At 39.4% G+C, this 19,907-nt stretch overlaps 2 protein-coding genes across 2 annotated transcripts in view; both read right to left on the bottom strand.

Moving 5' to 3' along the window:
* Nucleotides 1–4,367, bottom strand: part of LOC135464192 (mucin-like protein) — a gene marked incomplete at its 5' end in the record, with an annotated part of 36,480 nt that extends 32,113 nt beyond the window's left edge. Inside the window, 3 exons of the mRNA XM_064741700.1 lie at nucleotides 747–1,001; nucleotides 1,539–1,812; nucleotides 4,026–4,367. Coding sequence (XP_064597770.1) covers nucleotides 747–1,001; nucleotides 1,539–1,812; nucleotides 4,026–4,367 — 871 coding nt within the window. The remainder of the gene's footprint in view (nucleotides 1–746; nucleotides 1,002–1,538; nucleotides 1,813–4,025) is intronic.
* On the bottom strand, nucleotides 4,253–15,155 carry LOC135461566 (uncharacterized). The gene is made up of 6 exons (XM_064738723.1): nucleotides 15,052–15,155; nucleotides 12,124–12,173; nucleotides 8,990–10,207; nucleotides 8,380–8,498; nucleotides 6,860–7,201; nucleotides 4,253–6,079 (listed from the first exon to the last, which is right to left on the bottom strand). Exons 2-6 carry the CDS (start codon nucleotides 12,161–12,163, stop codon nucleotides 5,864–5,866), a joined length of 1,935 nt encoding a protein of 644 aa, XP_064594793.1. The 5' UTR covers nucleotides 12,164–12,173; nucleotides 15,052–15,155; the 3' UTR covers nucleotides 4,253–5,863.
* Nucleotides 15,156–19,907: the final 4,752 nt, after the last annotated feature.

The raw sequence follows: 19,907 nt of genomic DNA, 5'->3' as shown, positions 1-19,907 counted from the left end.
AGATTTCGAAGAAACATAAGGATAATATTTTGTAGAAGGAACAGTCTGTCTAAAGGAGCAATTATCATTCTTGATAAATCTTTAGTCATTGGTGGAAGTGATGATCCATTATGTATGTAAAACAATCAGTTAAACTTATCTCGTCGAGAAATAGCAATAACACAGGTCTATTGTTTTGTGTTATTCAAAGTGAATATTGAGAATGTTAGTTTGTTGTAGTTTACATCATGTGACTGTAAATATTTGATCTGATTTAAACTGATTAGTGATATAAGCGATATTCAAGAATATTTTACTTATACGGCAGTGGCCATCATCATGGCAGGAGGAAACTCAGAAGAGCCCAGTGAAACCTACGACCATCCGCAGGTTACTGACAGACAACTCTAATAAGAAACACTTCAGATCTTCTTTCACAGTTATATGATATTTGCACACATTTCAAATTTCCCCTGAATTAAAAGACAACTTCGGCTTCTTTTACAGTCATGTATGGTGCATGTGCATGACTAACCTCCTGACTAACCTTCTGACTAACCTCCTGACTAACCTCCCGACTAATCTAATGACTAACCTCCTGACTCCTAACTTTAATAATTTAAAGTATTCTGCTGGCTTTCATTTGAAATAATTATTAGTTTAAACTTTAAAGTGCGATGACAGTTCAAATATACATATGCGCACCCGTTTTCAGCAACACGGACATCTGACCGCTGACCTTGCCGAGGGCAGGTACTATAACTCACCGCTTTTGTTGTTATTCAGCACGGCTTGCATCGTGGCACCCGTGTCATAGTCCTTGACAGCAAAAGCCGAGAAGATGGTGGCGTCTGTCATGTGACCAGTGCTATTCAGGGCACGGTCTGTGCGTCCTTGAATTGACGCCTTCAGCTGATCGGATGTTTTATTTGTTAATTCCAACAGAATGTACTCTCCCCAACCATTGAATGTGTATCCTTTACCATCAAGGGTAGTAATATGCGGGTCACCCCAGAAGCGGGCTACAATTGGAACCCGTTGAAATTCGGTTAATGATCAGACAGACGTTTGTTTACGGCATATTTCATCAATATTTATTTTTATTCCTGATACAATGGCAGTACCCCATTGGATAAGCAGGTCATATGTCCATACCAACAGCACTGAAAGTAAGCTAGCGTTTGAAGCCTAATCTGATACACAGAAGTATGACACACATCAGAAAACAGAAAATGGTGGTAAGATACCAAAACTGTGAAATAAACTTGCCTAACATTTTTCACAAGTCATAGGACACAGTAACGGCTGATGTTCGAGCTCGAAACTCACCTAATGCTATGGCAATAAGCACACTGAAATAACAATCAAGGGCGTGGAACCCTAGTGCGTTTTATGGGAACACAGAGGCCACTTTCACCACTCTTCATATGTCAGATTTCTCGTAGCGTTTTCATAATAGACATCATCTCGACATAGCCTTCATGCGACATGATTAACAAAGTTTTGCGAATGTGAAGCTTGAAAGACAAAGAGAAGCGTAGACTTCTGATACTTCTCACCTCTGCGTTGTGGGCGGTAGCCTTCGCATCTGTCCAACTGTCTATACTGGCGATAGTATCTACATAGGCCGGACAATAAGCAACAGTTCTCAAACGGGGCTCGGTCGTTGTCCAGATACTTGCGGTACTGGCTAAACGACAGAGGGTTGTAACTGACCAAACCACCCCCAGTCACGACATCTGTGTTCAGGAAGTAAATGTAGCGCCAACCCCAGTGTGATCCCCAAGCCCACGTCCACAGACGCCGTTCTCTCCGAAAAGAGTAACAGCATTTCTGAAATGTTAAAATTATTTTCTATCAAACTTATTATTTAACTGGTGTTTCAGCCATACTCAAGAATATTCCATTTATACGATGGGGCCAACATGATGGCGGGAGGAAACCGAACTCCGTGGAAACCAACCACCATCCGGTCGCAGTCATTGTTCTCAGCAACTCGGCCAAGGTTGCACAACCCAAACTCACTGCACAGAAAGAAAAGAAAAAGATGCACGATTCTTTATTTAATACCTCGTTCTTATTTATTTAACGCACTCTCTTGAAAGTAAGAGGTCGTATACAACTTTAATTATTTATCACTATCTTTAGTAAACTTAACTCTTTTAACATGTGTTCCGCATTATAAAATCGTGTAGTCTTAACATTATGTTACAATGTGTAAACAATCAGCTTATAGCCACCCCACAGTATCACCTAATCTTGTCTAAACTTTGCCCTCATTATTCACTCTGCCGGGCTTATAGTTCCAACCGAATGAGACCAAACTAATACTTAACTTTAAAACTTCGTGCATATGAAGAGACATCGAGGCTATATAACTCCAAATCGTGTCGGATGTTAGAGATAAAGTTAAAAACCGAACCTTATTGACATGTCTTTTACTGGTTTGTCAGTTCTACTTGGGGTGGGTATTTAAAGATCTATACGGGTGCATCCCACTGTCCGGATTCTCGAAAGTGCTCCGCGGCCTTAAACACACCCCAATTGAGGTACTCAAAACACTTTAGGCTGTCTAATAATCTGTCTGTATTTACATGCAAACACATAGCTGTTCTCCTTTCCTTACAATTTTTTGTCGACTTTCGCCCTCTTGAAGTGGTATTTTTTCTGATTGGCTCAGTGCTCTTAAAAATCAATCAAGAATTTTTTGGGGCAGGGGGCATCACCAATTCTGTATAAGTGAGTGCCTGGGGTTTAACGTCGTACTTAACGTATATGACGAGGAATGAATCCTTAGCGTGAATGTAATGTAATGTGGTCGGATTTCCACCTTTTTTGTATCTAGTACTGCTTCAGTGAGACGCCTACGGAAGGCAAGTAAGACCCCGCCAGAGCCATTATACTGATACGGGTCAACCAGTCGTTGCATTATCCCCTTCATGCTGAACGCCAAGCGAGGAAGTTACAGCTTCCTCTTTTGGGGTATTAGGGATGACTCGACCCAGGATTTCCCATGGCTCTACCGACTGTGCTATCGTGGTCGGTCCATATCTAATTTGTTTTCATTAGGAGTTGTTTTGCCTGGGTTCGCTAAAGATGCATTGTTACTCCCTGATGTGTCAGTTAAACTTGAGACTGAATACTTTGTCTCCTGCACTAAAAAGTTATTGTGTTTCTTTTGGCAGCAAGTGAAAGTGATTTTATCATGATTTACAACCGCCTGTTTGTATTGCTTTTACACAACTTTAAGGCTGATATGCTGCGTTTAGAATTCTTTCTACATAGATTAAATTTACACACTACAGGACTATATGTGATCATTGCCAAGTGGGAGAATCTTTGGACCACTTTTCACTTCGTTGTAGTCAGTAGTCAGTAGTTAGTTCAGACAATTTCGTTTTAATCTGCAACGGCTGGTTTATCCACTTGGTGTTAAGCACCTTACAACATACAGCTTGCTTGCTCCAGAAAAGAACAGGACCAGACTAATCCAGGCAGTTGCAGAGTTTTTTTGTGCCCTCTGTAACATTTTAATTTCATTTCTATTTTTTTTTAATTTTATTTACAGAATAACTTGAAATATACAGAAGTTTCATAATGTAGTGCTGTAAATCAGTCCCATTACTGGTAGATGCTAATGTCTGTAATTCTCTCTGTTAATCCTCATCAACCTTACTTTTCACTTGATGAAGCAGTGAACTTTTGTAATATACACCCCAAAAAGCTCTTCCCGCGATAACGCGCGAATTGCCAGTATATAACTATAGCCTCCTTGTTAAAACATGACAATTCAACACCATTCTCAATATTTTTATAATAGCCGACGTGTATTTTATATTGCAATTTAATTGACTTTATTGACGCTAGCATCATTTTTATGAGGGCCAAATTTGCAGACATAATCGACCATATTGCCTTCACGACATTTCCTCGGTAAACAGGTATTCTCCCCAGAGAATGACGTCACAAAATCCGTTTTTTCAAACATGATTTGCACGATTTGAATGTAGGATGGCACGGGAGTTAAAGCAGACGAATTTGCTTACCCTTGCCCCGGTCCTCCCCCGTGGAGAGAGGATGGTGTAGAAGCAGTAGTTATTCTCATAGTATCCACCCTCCCACCAAGCGAATCGAAAGCGAGGGTCGAAGAAGGCTTCCCGTATACTACATGGGCATGGGGACAGCAGAGAGTCGAGTTCCACCATTTGCTGGTGGTCCGTTGTGGTCTGAGCCTCGTACCAGTTCAAACACTTTAAGGCTGGTGACACTTTGGCACGGTTGTCATCTAGCTGGAAAATCCACAAGCCCGCTTTACCTAGGGAGACAAGAAAAAACAAACAGAAACCAGGGAGATTTGCAACATGCACCACAATTAATGAGTTGGAAGATTGTCAAAATATTGACTTCTTAAGAAAAGGGCTAAGTAAGATGAAGAGGTATTGTCGAAAAAATATTCAATATTTTAAGAGTCTTTTAATGTATTTGAAAATAGGTCACAATTGTTATGTGGACAGCTGCCGTCAGTTTCTAAATTTAGCTTGCCACTGTTTACATATGCTGAGTTCAGGGCCTGCTGTCTTAGAATATTCCAGAATACGCTCAGTTCGGGGCCTGTTTGTTTACAACATTTTTCAAGATTTTTCTTATTCTAGAAAATTCCACCAGTCTATATAAGACGTATGAAAGCAGGTCAAAGGAGGAGAAAGGAGAAGTATTGAGAGTTTCGGATGCTTTCGCTGTGTGTTACTTTAGTAGGCCTTTTGTGCTGAATTTTGGTGTATTTATAGCCTCTGGCTTTGTTATATCATATCTCCACCGAGCACTTGTTCAGTCTGAACTTGTATATTTAATTTGTGCTCTTGTATACACAGTGCTTATTAGTACACGGACCCTTTCTGTGGAATTTTGTGTATATTTCGTCAAACACTGAGTTATACTGTGGATTTTCCCTCTTGTGAATATTGCCTCTGTGCATTTTTAAGCATTGTGGAGTTTGTGCGTCCGTTTGGACTTAACACCGTTGTACATGTAAGCATTTTAGTATTTGTATAGATACTGCTATCCTTTCTTGTTAAACTTAAGTACTTTAGTATTTGTATAAGTCTTGTTATCTGTTCTTGTTAAACCTAATAAATTGTTGAAAAATAAAATCTGCTGGTTTTGGTTACTTTTTTGTGCGGCTAAACTGTCGTGTATCTCGAACAAGAAATCTCTTTATAATACAGGCAGTTTGGGTCGTAACACAATGCTGGCATAGTTCCCTTCTAATGGCATCAATCGACATGAAAAATATGAGTATATGTAATGAAAAGCAATATTATTGCGCTATAGTTTAAGATGACAACAAGTTTGCGTAAAATAAAGATGTCACAAGTATGTGTTGTTCAACAGGGTTTGGGAAAAGCGCTCCAAGGAAAGTGAACCACTAAAATGCAGTATATGTCAGATGAAGGACCATTAAACACTGTCCAAGGAAAGAGTTAAATTTATTTTTTTAGATCTTTTCCAACCGAATAAAATAGTTTTAAAATGGATTCTACTGTGATCTGTAGTAACCTTGACGGTATCAAAGACGTCCCATCCATAATTTTTGCTTGAAATAGCTCGACTCAAAGTCCAGTCGGTGAATGCATTCATAGATCTATATCTGTATGTATTTATTATCATGAAATCTAGCAGTGTGTCAAGTGGGAAAAACCTGATGTGATGTCACTGATCCCAGTATTGTCAGAAAAGGTCTCCGCAGAATCCAAACTTTCAAATGTATTTTACTAGGTTGAAAAAATTCTAAAAAATAACTCGAACTATTATTATGGGCAGTGTTTAATCGTCTTCATCTGACCTACACTTCACTCTAAGACAGTATTAGGCGTGTTATCGTGAGTTAACCTACCGACGTTTCTTTGATGCCGTCAATCCTCATGGCTTCCAGGCGTTTGAAATAGGGGGAGTTGAAGTATTTGTCGCTGCTCATTTGGAAGCCAATTCCGGGGGCGTTGGATAAGCTTGTTTTGGACCATCTCATGTTTCCCTTGTCATACAGGTAGATGGTGAAGGAACGCTGGTAGTCCGTGGCCAGTATACACTGGAACGTGTTGGTCTGAAATGGAAGTAAGTTGGAAGTAAATGGAAGTAAACAATCGTTATTTATTTGATTGGTGTTTTACGCCGTACTCAACAATATTTCACTTATACGACGACGGCCAGCATTATGGTGGGAGGAAACCGGGCGGAGTCCGGAGGAACCCATGACCATCTGCAGGTTGCCTTCCCACTTACGGCCGGAGAGTTAACAATCACACCGTTATCATCACTACAGACCCATGCCTGCACTGCTTCGTTATTCATACTGTTATTGAATATTTTTCACATTTACTGATGCTCCAAATAGACGCTATCACTATGATAAAGCATAATATTATCATCGCTTATCACCATCGTGTTGGACACCGTGATGATACATTACCACCACCTCTAAAATCGTGTCTGATACTGTAATGATACATTATCATACATTATCACCGTTTTCTTATACCGTGACAGAATATTATCAGCGTTTCGCAGCGTTGTAGATTGTGTGATTGGTCGGTTATTCAGCCTGTAAACGGGGTGATTTATTTGTAGTCAGTCACCGCGGTGAGTTACTGATTCAGTCTATCAGAGAAGGGTGGGTATGTCTGTAGATTTTGTGGTGGGCCCGTTATTCAGTATGTAAATGGGGTGATTTGTCCGTGGTCATCACTAATGCAGAGAGTTAGTTATTCAGTCAAGTAGCTGAATACTGAAAATCAGTGTTTGGGCCCCACCGGTATGGCTGATGACTCGTAGGCCGGTTGGCAGCTTAGTAGAATGACTGTTGTCGGTATTTATAGATGCTCACCTCCTGTCCACCGTGTGGCAAGACATTGTGCCACGTTGCTTTTAAAATCCACCTGGCCTTGAAGGGGCTAACGTGTTTCTTTTCAGATATCATATCATTGACTTTCTGAAACAGCCCTTTTGCGTCATCGCCGAATTGTCCCTTTCCATTGGTGTAAACTTGGTAATATATCCTCGCGTCATTTGCGTTGTAGTAGCTGTAGTACGAACTGTAATAGTTGTAGTAGTACGTTGTTGCGTCTGCCCAGAATGGCGCCACAATTTTCAAATCAGACTGAGGGAGTCGCCTCGGATGGAAGCTGTTGTAGTAACGTCCGAAAACAATGTACCCATTTGTGGAAATCTGAAGACGAAACAAGAGTTCAGATTATTGTACTGTACACAAGATGAAACAAACATACCCTGTGTGGAAATTAGGGTTGCGGAGAGGGTTGTGGCGGTGGTGATAGATGCAGAGTGATGTCTTTCCGCTCCATCCCTGTTTGGCCGTGGAGAATTGTTTAAAATGATTAAACTATTGTATATTATTGTATACACTGGAGTATTGAATATAAAGCAGTCAATCTTTTCGTCTCCTAGATGAAATGAGTTGAGTTGACCGAATTCTTTTATGTAACCTAATTAATACACAATCCATTGGTACAAAACATATAAAACTTTTTCAGTTGTTCGATACATTGGCCTGAATTGGCCACAGGTTCTCTCTGGCGACCTAAAAGTGTGCGGCTTCAGGGGTCTAGGCGGCCGATGGACCTTCTGCGGGGATTTGCCGTGACAGTCGATCTGCCCCAGAGACCAAAATCTATTCGGGCACTTATGATACATGAGTAAGGTGGCCCATATACGACATTTTCCATTTTTCTTAACTTTTGTAACTTTTCCCTAGGTTTCCACTTGGTGAAAACGTTTTTGTGCCGTAGCAGACTTTTTTCATCCAGGTGGAAACCTTTTCACTCAGGTGGAAACGTTATACCAAATGCCTCGTTCTGGTCCAAAAATGGCGGAAAATCGTGTTCATCAGGTACGTATTGTGACAGCCTTTAACATAGTACTGTGCCTTATTCAACATAATATCCTGTCAGTAACAGAAGTAATGTTGAATAATGTATGTTATATTTAACAGAATAATTTGTTGCAATAGCAAGATATATTCTAGCATCACTCAGACAACAGACTTTCTGTTAAAATGAACATATTAATTTTTGGGTGTACATTTTTACCATAAAAATTACGTTTTGGCCATCCTGCTTGGCACAAATATTAATCTCACTAACGTTATTAGGCAGTGACATCATTAATTCCCGAGCAAGTGAGTGAAATGACAGTTGTCAGTGAAGAATATTTCGGTCTCATATTTGCATGTATTTTAACAAAAAATCGTGACCATAGAAAAGCGTACGTTAACGTTACGCAGGGTTATGCCAATACGGTGGTCATACGTACATGTTCATGCATGCTTCCCGGATGGCCCATAATCAAACTTCAGTAGTATTGGTCACTTACTGGTACACATATACTTACGTAAAGGTAGAATTCCCGACTGGAGTCCGTGGGGAATCCTCGACTCATGTAAATATAGCGCAAGATATCATCGCCATAGAAAGCACTGTCCCCTTTCTCAAATCCGTAATCAAAGAGGGCTACAACAAGGACAGAAAATCTCTCCAATGTATGGGATTGTCACCTTCTTTACTGCCGTGGTGTAGTGGCCCCACATTCATGTTTTTATTTCTTGCATTGTTTTATGGCATTTAGATCTTTTAAACATTATTCCAAAACATTCGAAATTTTACTTTCTCCAATTAGCCATTTTATGCAGCATTACTAACGTATAGTTCCATGTTTAGTATGTGCACCGAGGAACTTGTAGTCTTGTTCATACTGTGAAGCAAAGGTTTAACTGTTTTGACAAATTAACCAATTAAAGAACAACATGCAGATAAATATAGAGTTAGAAAATAACAATTATTGTGGTCTGATGGATTTGTTTTTGTCTAATAGAAAAATATCTAAGCCTTTAATAAGATACCGTCTAAACGATGGATTCCTTGTGATATTTTGTACTTCATCAGATATTCTCTTGGAAACACAACTTTTCTGTGGAGTTTTATTGTGAAACCTTCGGGTTTACCTTCAGATATCAGAGCGGCAGGGGTTGTCTGGACAGTTGTTGTAGCTGTCGTGTTTGTTACAGTGACTGAATCTGGGGCTGTCTGGACAGTTGGCGGCGCCTCTGTTGTAGTTGCCATGTTTGTTACAGTGACTGAATCAGTCGTTCCGCTCACTGAACTATTACCAGAAACTGTCGTGTTCTCCCCTTGATTTGTCTGGACAGTTGGCGACTCCTCTGTGGTAGTTGCCATGTTTGTTACAGTGACTGAATCAGTCGTTCCGCTCACTGAACTATCATTTGAAACTGTCGTGTTCTCCCCTGGGGCTGTCTGGATAGTTGGCGACTCCTCTGTGGTAGTTGCCATGTTTGTTACAGTGACTGAATCAGTCGTTCCGCTCACTGAACTATCACCAGAAACTGTCGTGTTCTCCCCTTGATTTGTCTGGACAGTTGGCGACTCCTCTGTGGTAGTTGCCATGTTTGTTACAGTGACTGAATCAGTCGTTCCGCTCACTGAACTATCATTTGAAACTGTCGTGTTCTCCCCTGGGGCTGTCTGGACAGTTGGCGACTCCTCTGTGGTAGTTGCCATGTTTGTTACAGTGACTGAATCAGTCGTTCCGCTCACTGAACTATCACCAGAAACTGTCGTGTTCTCCCCTTGATTTGTCTGGATAGTTGGCGACTCCTCTGTGGTAGTTGCCATGTTTGTTACAGTGACTGAATCAGTCGTTCCGCTCACTGAACTATTACCAGAAACTGTCGTGTTCTCCCCTGGGGCTGTCTGGACAGTTGGCGACTCCTCTGTGGTAGTTGCCATGTTTGTTACAGTGACTGAATCAGTCGTTCCGCTCACTGAACTATTACCAGAAACTGTCGTGTTCTCCCCTTGATTTGTCTGGACAGTTGGCGACTCCTCTGTGGTAGTTGCCATGTTTGTTACAGTGACTGAATCAGTCGTTCCGCTCACTGAACTATCATTTGAAACTGTCGTGTTCTCCCCTGGGGCTGTCTGGACAGTTGGCGACTTCTCTGTGGTAGTTGCCATGTTTGTTACAGTGACTGAATCAGTCGTTCCGCTCACTGAACTATTACCAGAAACTGTCGTGTTCTCCCCTGGGGCTGTCTGGACAGTTGACGACTCCTCTGTTGTAGTTGTCATGTTTGTTAACGTGACTGAATCTGTCGTTGTAGTCGCCTCAGTGTTTATTGTAATTTGCCCAAGGATCAGTACGGCTGTAAAACATCAAATGACTAACTAAATCCAGATGAACATTGTCCGAAGAGATACAGGGTTGAATAAACGTTTGACATTACCGGCTTGTACACAAAATAGCACAGTCTAGCAGACAAACAACTCTTTTCGCTAGTTTCCAAATAATACTTAATTTGGGTGTCACATATCTTTTTGTGTTACCGCCGAGAAATTACAGATGATGTTCAGATCGTTCGAGACTGAGATACCTATATATGAATTTGACTAGGAAATAACATTCACGTACTACGAGTTTTAAATGTATTATTCCTTACATGTTACCAGTTGTATTTGATATTTATATATTATTTCGTCTACATTATTTGGGAATCTGGTGATTTGGAATGGGTCTTACGATTATCGGCTTCAAACGCCTTTCTGTGACCCACTAGTGGTATATTTATTTATTTGATTGAGAATTTTACACCGTGCTCAAGAATATTTCACTTACGATGACGGCCAAAAATATGGTGAGGATGATTTCTTTTGAAGGCCGCTTCATGCTACCGAATGATGTGCGCCTAAGTTAAATGTACAATTATTATTTAGAAAATAGACAGGGTGACTCTCTACTAATATATATGCATTCACAAATCTATATCCATATTCTGTTTACCCACGGTACCCCATTCTTACAGTGGGGCCTCAGGGTTGAGCCTAGGGGAACCCACGACCATCCGCATTCCCACTTACGACCAGAGAGTAAGGCAGTACGAGCTGGATTGAACTCACAGCGATCCTGAGAGGCTCCTGAGTCATTGTAATGCACGAGTGGTATACGAATCTCTATTAACATCACCGACACATTGAATGACATGCGAGAGCGCATTAAAATAGTGAAATAAACTTATTAAAGGCCATCTTCTTTAGTTTTTCTGCGATATATAAATCACTTCTCTCTTCAGCAGGTAAGTAAAATGTTTGTTATCCAATGTAAGCCAAAATCCCGGGCATAATATCTTTTCATCTGGCAATCAAGGGTGAAGTATCTTTAAAAACTTCCTGGGCAAAGGAGCGTAAATTTCCACAACAGCTAAATGCACAATCACCCACTACCAAGATAGGGACAGTGATTTGCATATGTGTCGTATCTCGCAAGGGTAAAAAAAATCGTTTGAAAATTCTTGGATACAACCGAATCCAGCACGAGCTGAACTTGAACTCACAGCGACCGCATTGGTGAGAGGTTCCTGGGTCATTACGCTGCGCTAACGCGCTAACCAACTGAGCCACGGAGGCCCCAGCTTTGCGATGAATTGATTTGCTGTTGAATACAGCATTTGCATCGAAAGACAACTCTGGTGAATTCACGTTGGATCCGAGTCGCTATTCTGCGCGAAAAAGATACTCTTATAACGCCATCAGTGTGACATAGCTTGTTTGATTTCATTTTATTTGATTGGTGTTTACACCGCACCCAAAGATATTTCACTTATACGACGGCGGCCAGCATAATGGTGGGAGGAAACAGGCTAGAGCCCGGGAGAAACCCACGATCACACGCGTGTCGTGTTTGATGCAGGGTCATTACAGGTTGTATAGGAACATAATGCTGGTCGTTCTCATTCAGAAGAGTTTTTCTGGTTCTATAGATACACTTGTGCATTTTAGAGTTAAGACAGTATAGTCGCGGCCATTAGGGTTAAGAAATTGTCTACAAATTCCACGTCCCAGGCCGGGTTTGAACACGCACCTTATATGTTATATATACCAATTGAAAGGCAACCATTACATGTAGTCTTTCTTCATGCTTAATATTCACATAATGTCAATCTTTGCCATTAATATCATCTGCTGAAGGTCAGAGAGGAACAATACATTAATGTACACATTTCAGAATAATAACTATAACAAATCATTCATGCGAAAAAAGAGAAAACAGATCCATGTATCTTACCTAACACAGCAATACCCATCCCCAACGACCTGGACGCCATCTCTGTTGGCCTGAAAAAGTGCAGAAAGAGTGAGTAAACTACTCAACACATCCCAGATAAATTATTAAATGATACGATTCTCTTCGAGGCATTGCATCACAATAAACGTGCTGCGTCGTGATATGTCACTATTAGATTCTGTCAATAACTATAAGATATAACTCCACAAATAATCCATACAGGAATGTCTGGACAGTTGACTACAAAGCGTTGTCATAAATGCATTTTGCGTAGAACGATCAGGTTACCCAATGACAGGCCCAATAGCCGCTCTCATGGCAGTAATGAACACATCAGCATAGAGTTTAAAGGAGAAGAAAACATAAAAATGACGCCAAAATCAGATGAAAGAGCATCAAAACTTATTTGCAAATATGATCTTTAATATTTTTTGGCATTTTTTTCAAGAGAAAGGGGTATTTGAAAATAGTTCTTTATGGTGGGTATTTGAGAACAACTTTTGGTATTTATCGTCGTTGCATAATAATGTTCTAAATAAGGATGTGATGAATGTAAATTTGTTGTTTAGATCGAAACATATGAATTTAACCTAAATTATGATAATATTTATGAGCATATTAAAATATAAATTTAATTGAAATTTTAATGTAAATATTAAACCTCAATTTGGATCATCCAAATTGAAGTTTAATACATTTATAGCCGAAAAGAACAAATTCTAGTGCAAAAATATTTATTAAACCTGTGTTACATCCTCATTTATGACACTATTAAACAAAGACTATAAATACCAAAAGGTGGTCCCATACACTCACTATACAAAAAATTATTTTCAAGCGTCTTTTTCTCTTTAAGGAAAAATCGGACCACATTTAGGAATAACTTTTCGCACTCGTTCATCTGAACTTTATGTCATTTTTATGTTTTCACCACCTTTAATGGGCCCGGTTATTCAAAAGTATCTTAAGACAATACTATAGATTTAACTTTAAACAAAGGCTTCAGTTTTGTACTTGGCCCCAAAATAATCGTATAAAAGTATATTAGATATAAACTACGTCTGATCCTGTTCTATTTAGCCTCTGCTTGCTGGGTTTTGCTAAATCATGAATATAGAACACGACTTAATACCGGCACAAGCGGTATACACTTTTGAATAACCAGGTCCTGGGCACTGATTACAGTATTGGTCAAACCCAAAATATATAGACACTCTCGCGTTATAAACCTCATTTCACATCAAAACATGTATTGAAATTCATATTTATAGCAGTATGTCACAGTCAAAAACTCAGTATCGACTAATATTTACTAATTAGATTTTCTGACTGAAATAAAGCCAATGTAATAAATGTAAACTCGACATGAAAATTATAGAGCCTACAAGTCATCCATTCAAATGCTCCACAACTAATGAAGCAGTGGTTTAATAAATCCAGTTAAAAGATGAAGCTATCACCGTATACACTAATAAAAATTATTGTGAAGTAAATAAAAAAAATCGATTGACAAAACCAAAAACGACACAGAGGTATATATTAATCGGATAAAGCGATACCATCATATATTTACATTTAACACTCGGATTAAAAGATCCGCTATAGGCGGACACATGAAAGGTTTTGATAATGGTGTATCTCAACAGGATTTTGGGCTATTTAAAATATATATCGTTTTATTTGCAATTTTATCTTGGATCAAATAGACACTTCCGTTGTCGCACTTACCCAGAAAAACGTCACCTCTTGGGGTTATTATTTTAAAAGGGTGTATTGGTAAATTTGCGAGACATATCTATGCTACTTACTTATGTTTTTTGTTTTCTAATCGCCGTAAGACACGAGGTGATGGTATACATGCCTCACCTCCTTACCTCTATACACAGTTCTCGGTGCATTGGTCATACGATTTTATGGCCTTATAAAAGCTCGTTAGGAAACACTTCTTTCAGCAAACATGCCATATACATACACACAAAAAACACCTGTGTTGTGTGAGCACAAGCTTCTGTTCTTTCAAACGAGCCTTGAGTCATATTTGAATAACTCCATCTTGTGTTGAATTAACACAAGATCTTGTCTTGAAAGAATTGAAAATTGAACATTGGATGTTATACAAAGTGTTCGGGTGGGAAATCCGGGACACCCTTGTAAATGGCCGTATGCATAAATTAACTCACTTTGAGTCAACACAAGTTTGTGTTTTATTTTTATGTAACACAAACATGTGTGCCTCACATTTATTTAACACAAGTTTGTGTTGGGTAACACATTTCCGAGATGAGCGCAAACAACATAAATTGTTGCGTTAGACTTCAAAACAAGTGTTTTTTGTATGTATTGGGCTATTTATTTATTTTCAGTGAAATATTTTTGAGTACGGCGTAAAACACTAATCAAATAAATATTTATTTATTTTAGTTTTTTATTTAATTTTGGTATTTACTTTAGTTAGTGATCTATTTTAACTAGTGTTACACTTCGTCCCCATGCATGGTATTTCAATCCGATGATGGTGGTTAGTTTCATGACTGAAGGAAACCTTTCAAAACCCTGAAGAAACCAACGTATGTTTCACAAAGTACCCGAAAACAGGTTCGATGTAAAGGCGCCATTGAGACAGCAGGAAATGAGTTTGAACACATGAACACGTGATCCGACTAAATTCTAAATATCTTGTCTGCTGCCGTAAGCAAATGTCAACGTCAGATAAGGATTTTTTGCAGTTAGTAATGGCTCATTTAGAAACTTTCACTACTTTGGCACACACTGAATTGAAAAAAAAATATTCTAGGTAATTGCGAGACATATTTGTGCACTTAGTTGTGTTTTTTTGTTTTCTAATCGCCGTAAGACACGAGGTGATGGTGTACATTCCTCACCTCCTTACCTCTATACACAGTTCTTTCAAACGAGCCAATGCCTTACCTGACGTTCTGGCTGACCTCTGTGGGCTCAGCGCTTGTCCTTCCTGCTCGTCTAACCGCGTCTTGTTGTCCGTATGCTTGCCACCTGTCTGTTCCGCCCTTATGTTTGGTAGTGTTGTCAGGGAGCAGCCAAAATAACAGCTAAGCGCTTGTTACCAACGCAAACATCTTGTATAGAATTACAGATCTTCTGCGTCTCTATAATACCACGATATTTGGCCTGCTGCCCTGTTGCCCTGATATGAAACTTTTTAGAAATATTTATTTATTTATTTGATTCGTGTTTTATGCTGTACTCAAGAATATTTCACTTATACGACAGCGGCCAGCATTATGGTGGGTGGAAACCGGGCACAGCCCGGGGGAAACCCACGACCATCCGCAGGTTGCTGACGGACCTTTTAGAAATAAAGACTGCATTTCTGCATAAATCCTGTTTCCCTTTGCACAGTCTTTCTGTAAGTTGTCTCACAAGGGAAGACAAAGATGTGCAACCTTAATGAAGTTTTATTTATTTATTAATTCATTTCAATATATATTATAGAGGTTATATGTCTTCAGGTTTGGCCAAACCTGAAGTGTTGCACTTACCACATACCAGAAAGACGAACGTATTAACCATTGTATACAGAAGTATTAGCTGTCAAAATGTCATCTTGGCTCAGTTGGTTAGCGCGATAGCACAGCGTAATGACCCAGGAGTCTCTCACCAATGCGGTCGCTGTGAGTTCAAGTCTTGCACATGCTGGCTTCCTCTCCGGCCGTGTGTGGGAAGGCAGCAACCTGCGGATGGTCTTGGGTTTCCCCCGGGCTGTGCCCGGTTTCGACCCACAATAATGCTGACCGCCGTCGTATAAGTGAAATATTCTTGAGTACGGCGTAAAACACCAATCAAATAAATAAATAAATCAAAATGTCATCTTGGAAAAAAATACCGATCCATGCAAAATTTCAAAAGCTTTGATTCTATTCATTTATTTCATTGGAACCTGGGGGAAATCCATTTATTTTTCTCTTCTGTGTAACAGCATAACATGTTGAAAATGTTCCCCGTATAAATATTCAACTTCATACATTTGTTGAAAAAATATACTTCTTTCTTACCCAACCGAGAAAACAGAGAAAACAAGTTATAACTCAGTTATTTGGTTTTCCTTTTGTTTTGAAACTGACCAAAACTACATTGTCAACTTATGCACATATTGTGAATCCACCTTAGTGAGGCATTCCAGGTATACCCATAAGAGAAGCTTATAGTCTATAGGGAGGCTTGGACTTTCGACTAAATTCCCATTTGCCTTAAGGCAGAAACATAGTTTGCCTCTGGGAGGCGCAAACATTGTTTCCCAAGTTTTAATTTACTTTTTGCAGTTAATACTTTCACATAAAGAAGTTTAGCTGCGGGTATTACGCTTCTTTATACACCATGTACATTGCTGCACATGACGGTGTCGTATGGAAATAATGAAAGTATATTTGTAAGTGCCTAATCATAATACACTAATATTGGACTTAATAAGTGAAATATTCTTGAGAACGGCGTAAGACACCAATCAAATGATTAAATAATATCGGACTGACAAGAGTTTAGTGTCATATGTCGCACACCAAACGGAGAAGTGGTTGATTTAGGGTCAGAGGTTTAGACAGTCACGGGATTGAACTTTGCCAGATAAAACGGTCGTTCTGCTTCTATACGGAGTGCATCTTACGGAAGCCAAACTATATGACATGCAAGTCTGTACGTCACACATGGGAAAGTCTGTCAGTGATTCGCCCAATGTTTTGTGGTTTAGTCCAGTTCTCAGTCACGAAACAGACAACAATCATATATCAGTGAGCATGAAACTGCGGTAACCAAAGCCCTTCGGCTCTGGAGCTCTTCACAATAATGTCCATTAGGCACAAATATATACATGTTCGACACACTCTGCTCACCATAGCTTAGATAGGAAAAACATAGTCCAACATTTACCAAACTCGATAGGTTTCCAATTGGACCGGAGAGAAAAAAAATTCACCATGATACTCGATACGCTTCAATGCCAAAGTTTTGTCCATTTTTGTGGAACTAAAGAGATTTTTGTCCAGGCTTATGACATGTAACACATAATTACACGGTATAGAACACCCAATCCACCTCAAATGGGACATAAAGCTCCCAACCCAAGATACACAGCATGGAATCCAGGATCGAACCATCCTGGATCGTGCACCATAATGGAACACCCAATACTTGACATTGAACACCCAACCCATGGCACACAGCATTCAGTCCATGACAGAAGACTACAATCGAACACCCAATACTTAGCATGGAACACCCAAGCCATGGTACACAGCATTCAGTCCATGACAGAACATCATAATGGAACACCCAATACTTGGCATGGAACACCCAGCTCATGGTAAACAGCATACAAAGCTAAGTTTCAGATGTCCTATGTTTTGATGACAGTTTCAGATGTACCCGCAATGTACTGTATTTATTTATTTATTTATTTATTTATTTATTTATTTGATTGGTGTTTACGCCGTACTCAAGAATATTTCACTTATACGACGGCGGCCAGCATTATGGTGGGTGGAAGCCTGGCTGAGCCAGGGCGAAACCCACGACCATCCGCAGGTTGCTGGCACACCTTCCCACTTACGGCCGGAGAGGAACAATGTACTTGTAAAGCAATGTCATTTGAAGTGTTGAAATAGTGGTCATATGTAGTTGTGAAAGAAGTAAATTACCGGTACGATAAGACCGCTCATATATTATATGAGTTATATACTTCAATGTGTGCAAAATTACTCAATGGCTTGGGTATCACGTTGTACTCAATGACGCCATTACATTTTTCGCAATATATTTCGCCATTGGATGCATTCAACGCAATAATTATACCCGAATGTCGCCACTTGTGGAACCTTGGGTATAAAAAGCCGTTGGCGACGCTCGTGTGGCCCTTTGTGCAGTCTAACCTTCGCTGAATATCAGCATTTTTCCACCAGTTGGTGAGCACATGTATCTGAACGTCAATTGTGAGGAAGTTCGTTAGTAACTTGTTAAAGGTCGATGGTTTACTACTCTGTGATCTATCATGGCTTTGTAGGACTGGATGATACTGTGCACGGATCGGTGAAAAGACAATACATCAAAAGAAAATCATATATGTACAGATTAACACTAGTGACCTCATGGATTTCAAGCAAAAGTATAATACTACATACAAAAAGGATGATCTTTTTAAGTGTATGGTCTGGGTTCTTTTATGTTAATATATGCTGAAGTATTAAAATTATAGAAGGTTGTGTTGCATGATATGCCATGCTATATATAGTGTTACATGGCATCATATTTGTAACAATTACATACCTGACAAATGATAAGGGTCAATGTCAAGCTGCTATGTATATATATGGTACGTGTCTAGGGTACAAAACATCACCAGCCATGTTTATGTTGCAAGAGTTAAATGTTGACATTCCCTTTCAATGAATTTAACGAATGCAACAACCATAACAACCATAAAATGTATGGATCTTTTCTTTAGCACGGCTCATTCTATACCTGGCATTGAAGTTTTAATATATTTGTTCTCTTTTTTCAGAAGCCAGTTCAGTATAACATAAAAAAAAGTTATAAGGTAGGCCTATATCGGTGGTAAAATAAAGAAGTAAAATGACAACGGAATACTGGACCAGACCACTTACAAATTCTTAATATCAGTTGAAGAATGGAGTAACTCAATCTACACGCAGAACACTTTGATTGGAACGTTTAAAAGAGGGATTGGCTAGCGTCTGGCTGGCAGAATTCTAATCACAGTCACAGGCATATAAGTCACTAAGACATCGCGTTGGTCTGTATAATTAGAAACATGATACCACGTTTGCTATAAGCAATATTTCTTTCAAAATTACCACAGCCGAAATGATTCAAACAAAGCAAAAAACTGACAGGCCCAAACACTTCACGTGAACAACGTGCAAGATACTGTACAATCGTGACCATATGCCCAAGGTTAAGAAAATTTGAAAGGACGCGTTTAAACATGTATAGGGTTATTTCGTGTAAATATCAGAAATAAGATTTGATGGCTCGTGTTACGCCCTGGAGCTGGCAAGAAACAAGGGGAATAGAGTTCTTTCTAGAATATATATATATATACTGGGCAATAAGTATTGTCATGCATGGTTGACACCATATAGGTTCCATGAGACATGAATAATAAGCGCAAGGAGGGGTGCGGGTGTATTTTTATTTCTTATGAAGAGACATCGTGTAAAAGGGATGCATGCATGGATTTGTATGCCTTACAGTGGATATTGGAAACATTGATGTAGTTTCCATATTTTATCCGTCATGATTTCAAGTGTTTTAAGAACTTTATTGCTAGGGAAATATAATGTTCACATAAAACGTATACATGTGCAATTGCTGAAGTTAAATCATTCTTAAATATTATATTTGCTTGTCTGTAGGTCAGCTATACTTTACCTGTAAATGTAAAAGTAGCATACCTGGCGATAATAAAGGCTTACAAGTAGGTCCAACAAGAGGACAGTGTTGTGCTCAGTTCAGTTTGAGCATAGTAAACACTTATAGGTCCTACTAATCTGAGTGCGAATACGAGTCTCGAACTCCAACGCCGGTTCAGATAATACAGTACACTGTATGTCTATAGAACACGTAGGCCTACGTGGAACCTCGTCACTCGGTTGTGATCCACTAACACCACCCCTCCCCTCCTCTCCTCATCGCCATATATGGAAATGTATCGAAGGCTTTACTACACCTCGATTGATTAGCTCTTCTTTGATTTAGAAGTAACCGATTTGGACAATCAGTCAAAAACAATTCGG

Source organism: Liolophura sinensis, chromosome 1 (genome assembly GCF_032854445.1).
Source record: "Liolophura sinensis isolate JHLJ2023 chromosome 1, CUHK_Ljap_v2, whole genome shotgun sequence".
In the NCBI taxonomy this organism is placed as follows: domain Eukaryota; kingdom Metazoa; phylum Mollusca; class Polyplacophora; order Chitonida; family Chitonidae; genus Liolophura; species Liolophura sinensis.
This window is presented reverse-complemented; position numbering and strand designations above follow the sequence as displayed.

What these genes read in the sequence shown, in the direction of transcription:
- LOC135461566 (XM_064738723.1), bottom strand. Translation starts at nt 12,163, where the DNA reads ATGGCGTCCAGGTCGTTGGGGATGGGTATTGCTGTGTTAG. An exon ending in GATGGGTATTGCTGTGTTAG is followed by an intron (nt 10,208 to 12,123) that starts GTAAGATACATG and finishes GATGTTTTACAG; the next exon opens with CCGTACTGATCCTTGGGCAA. An exon ending in TGCCGCTCTGATATCTGAAG is followed by an intron (nt 8,499 to 8,989) that starts GTAAACCCGAAG and finishes TCCTTGTTGTAG; the next exon opens with CCCTCTTTGATTACGGATTT.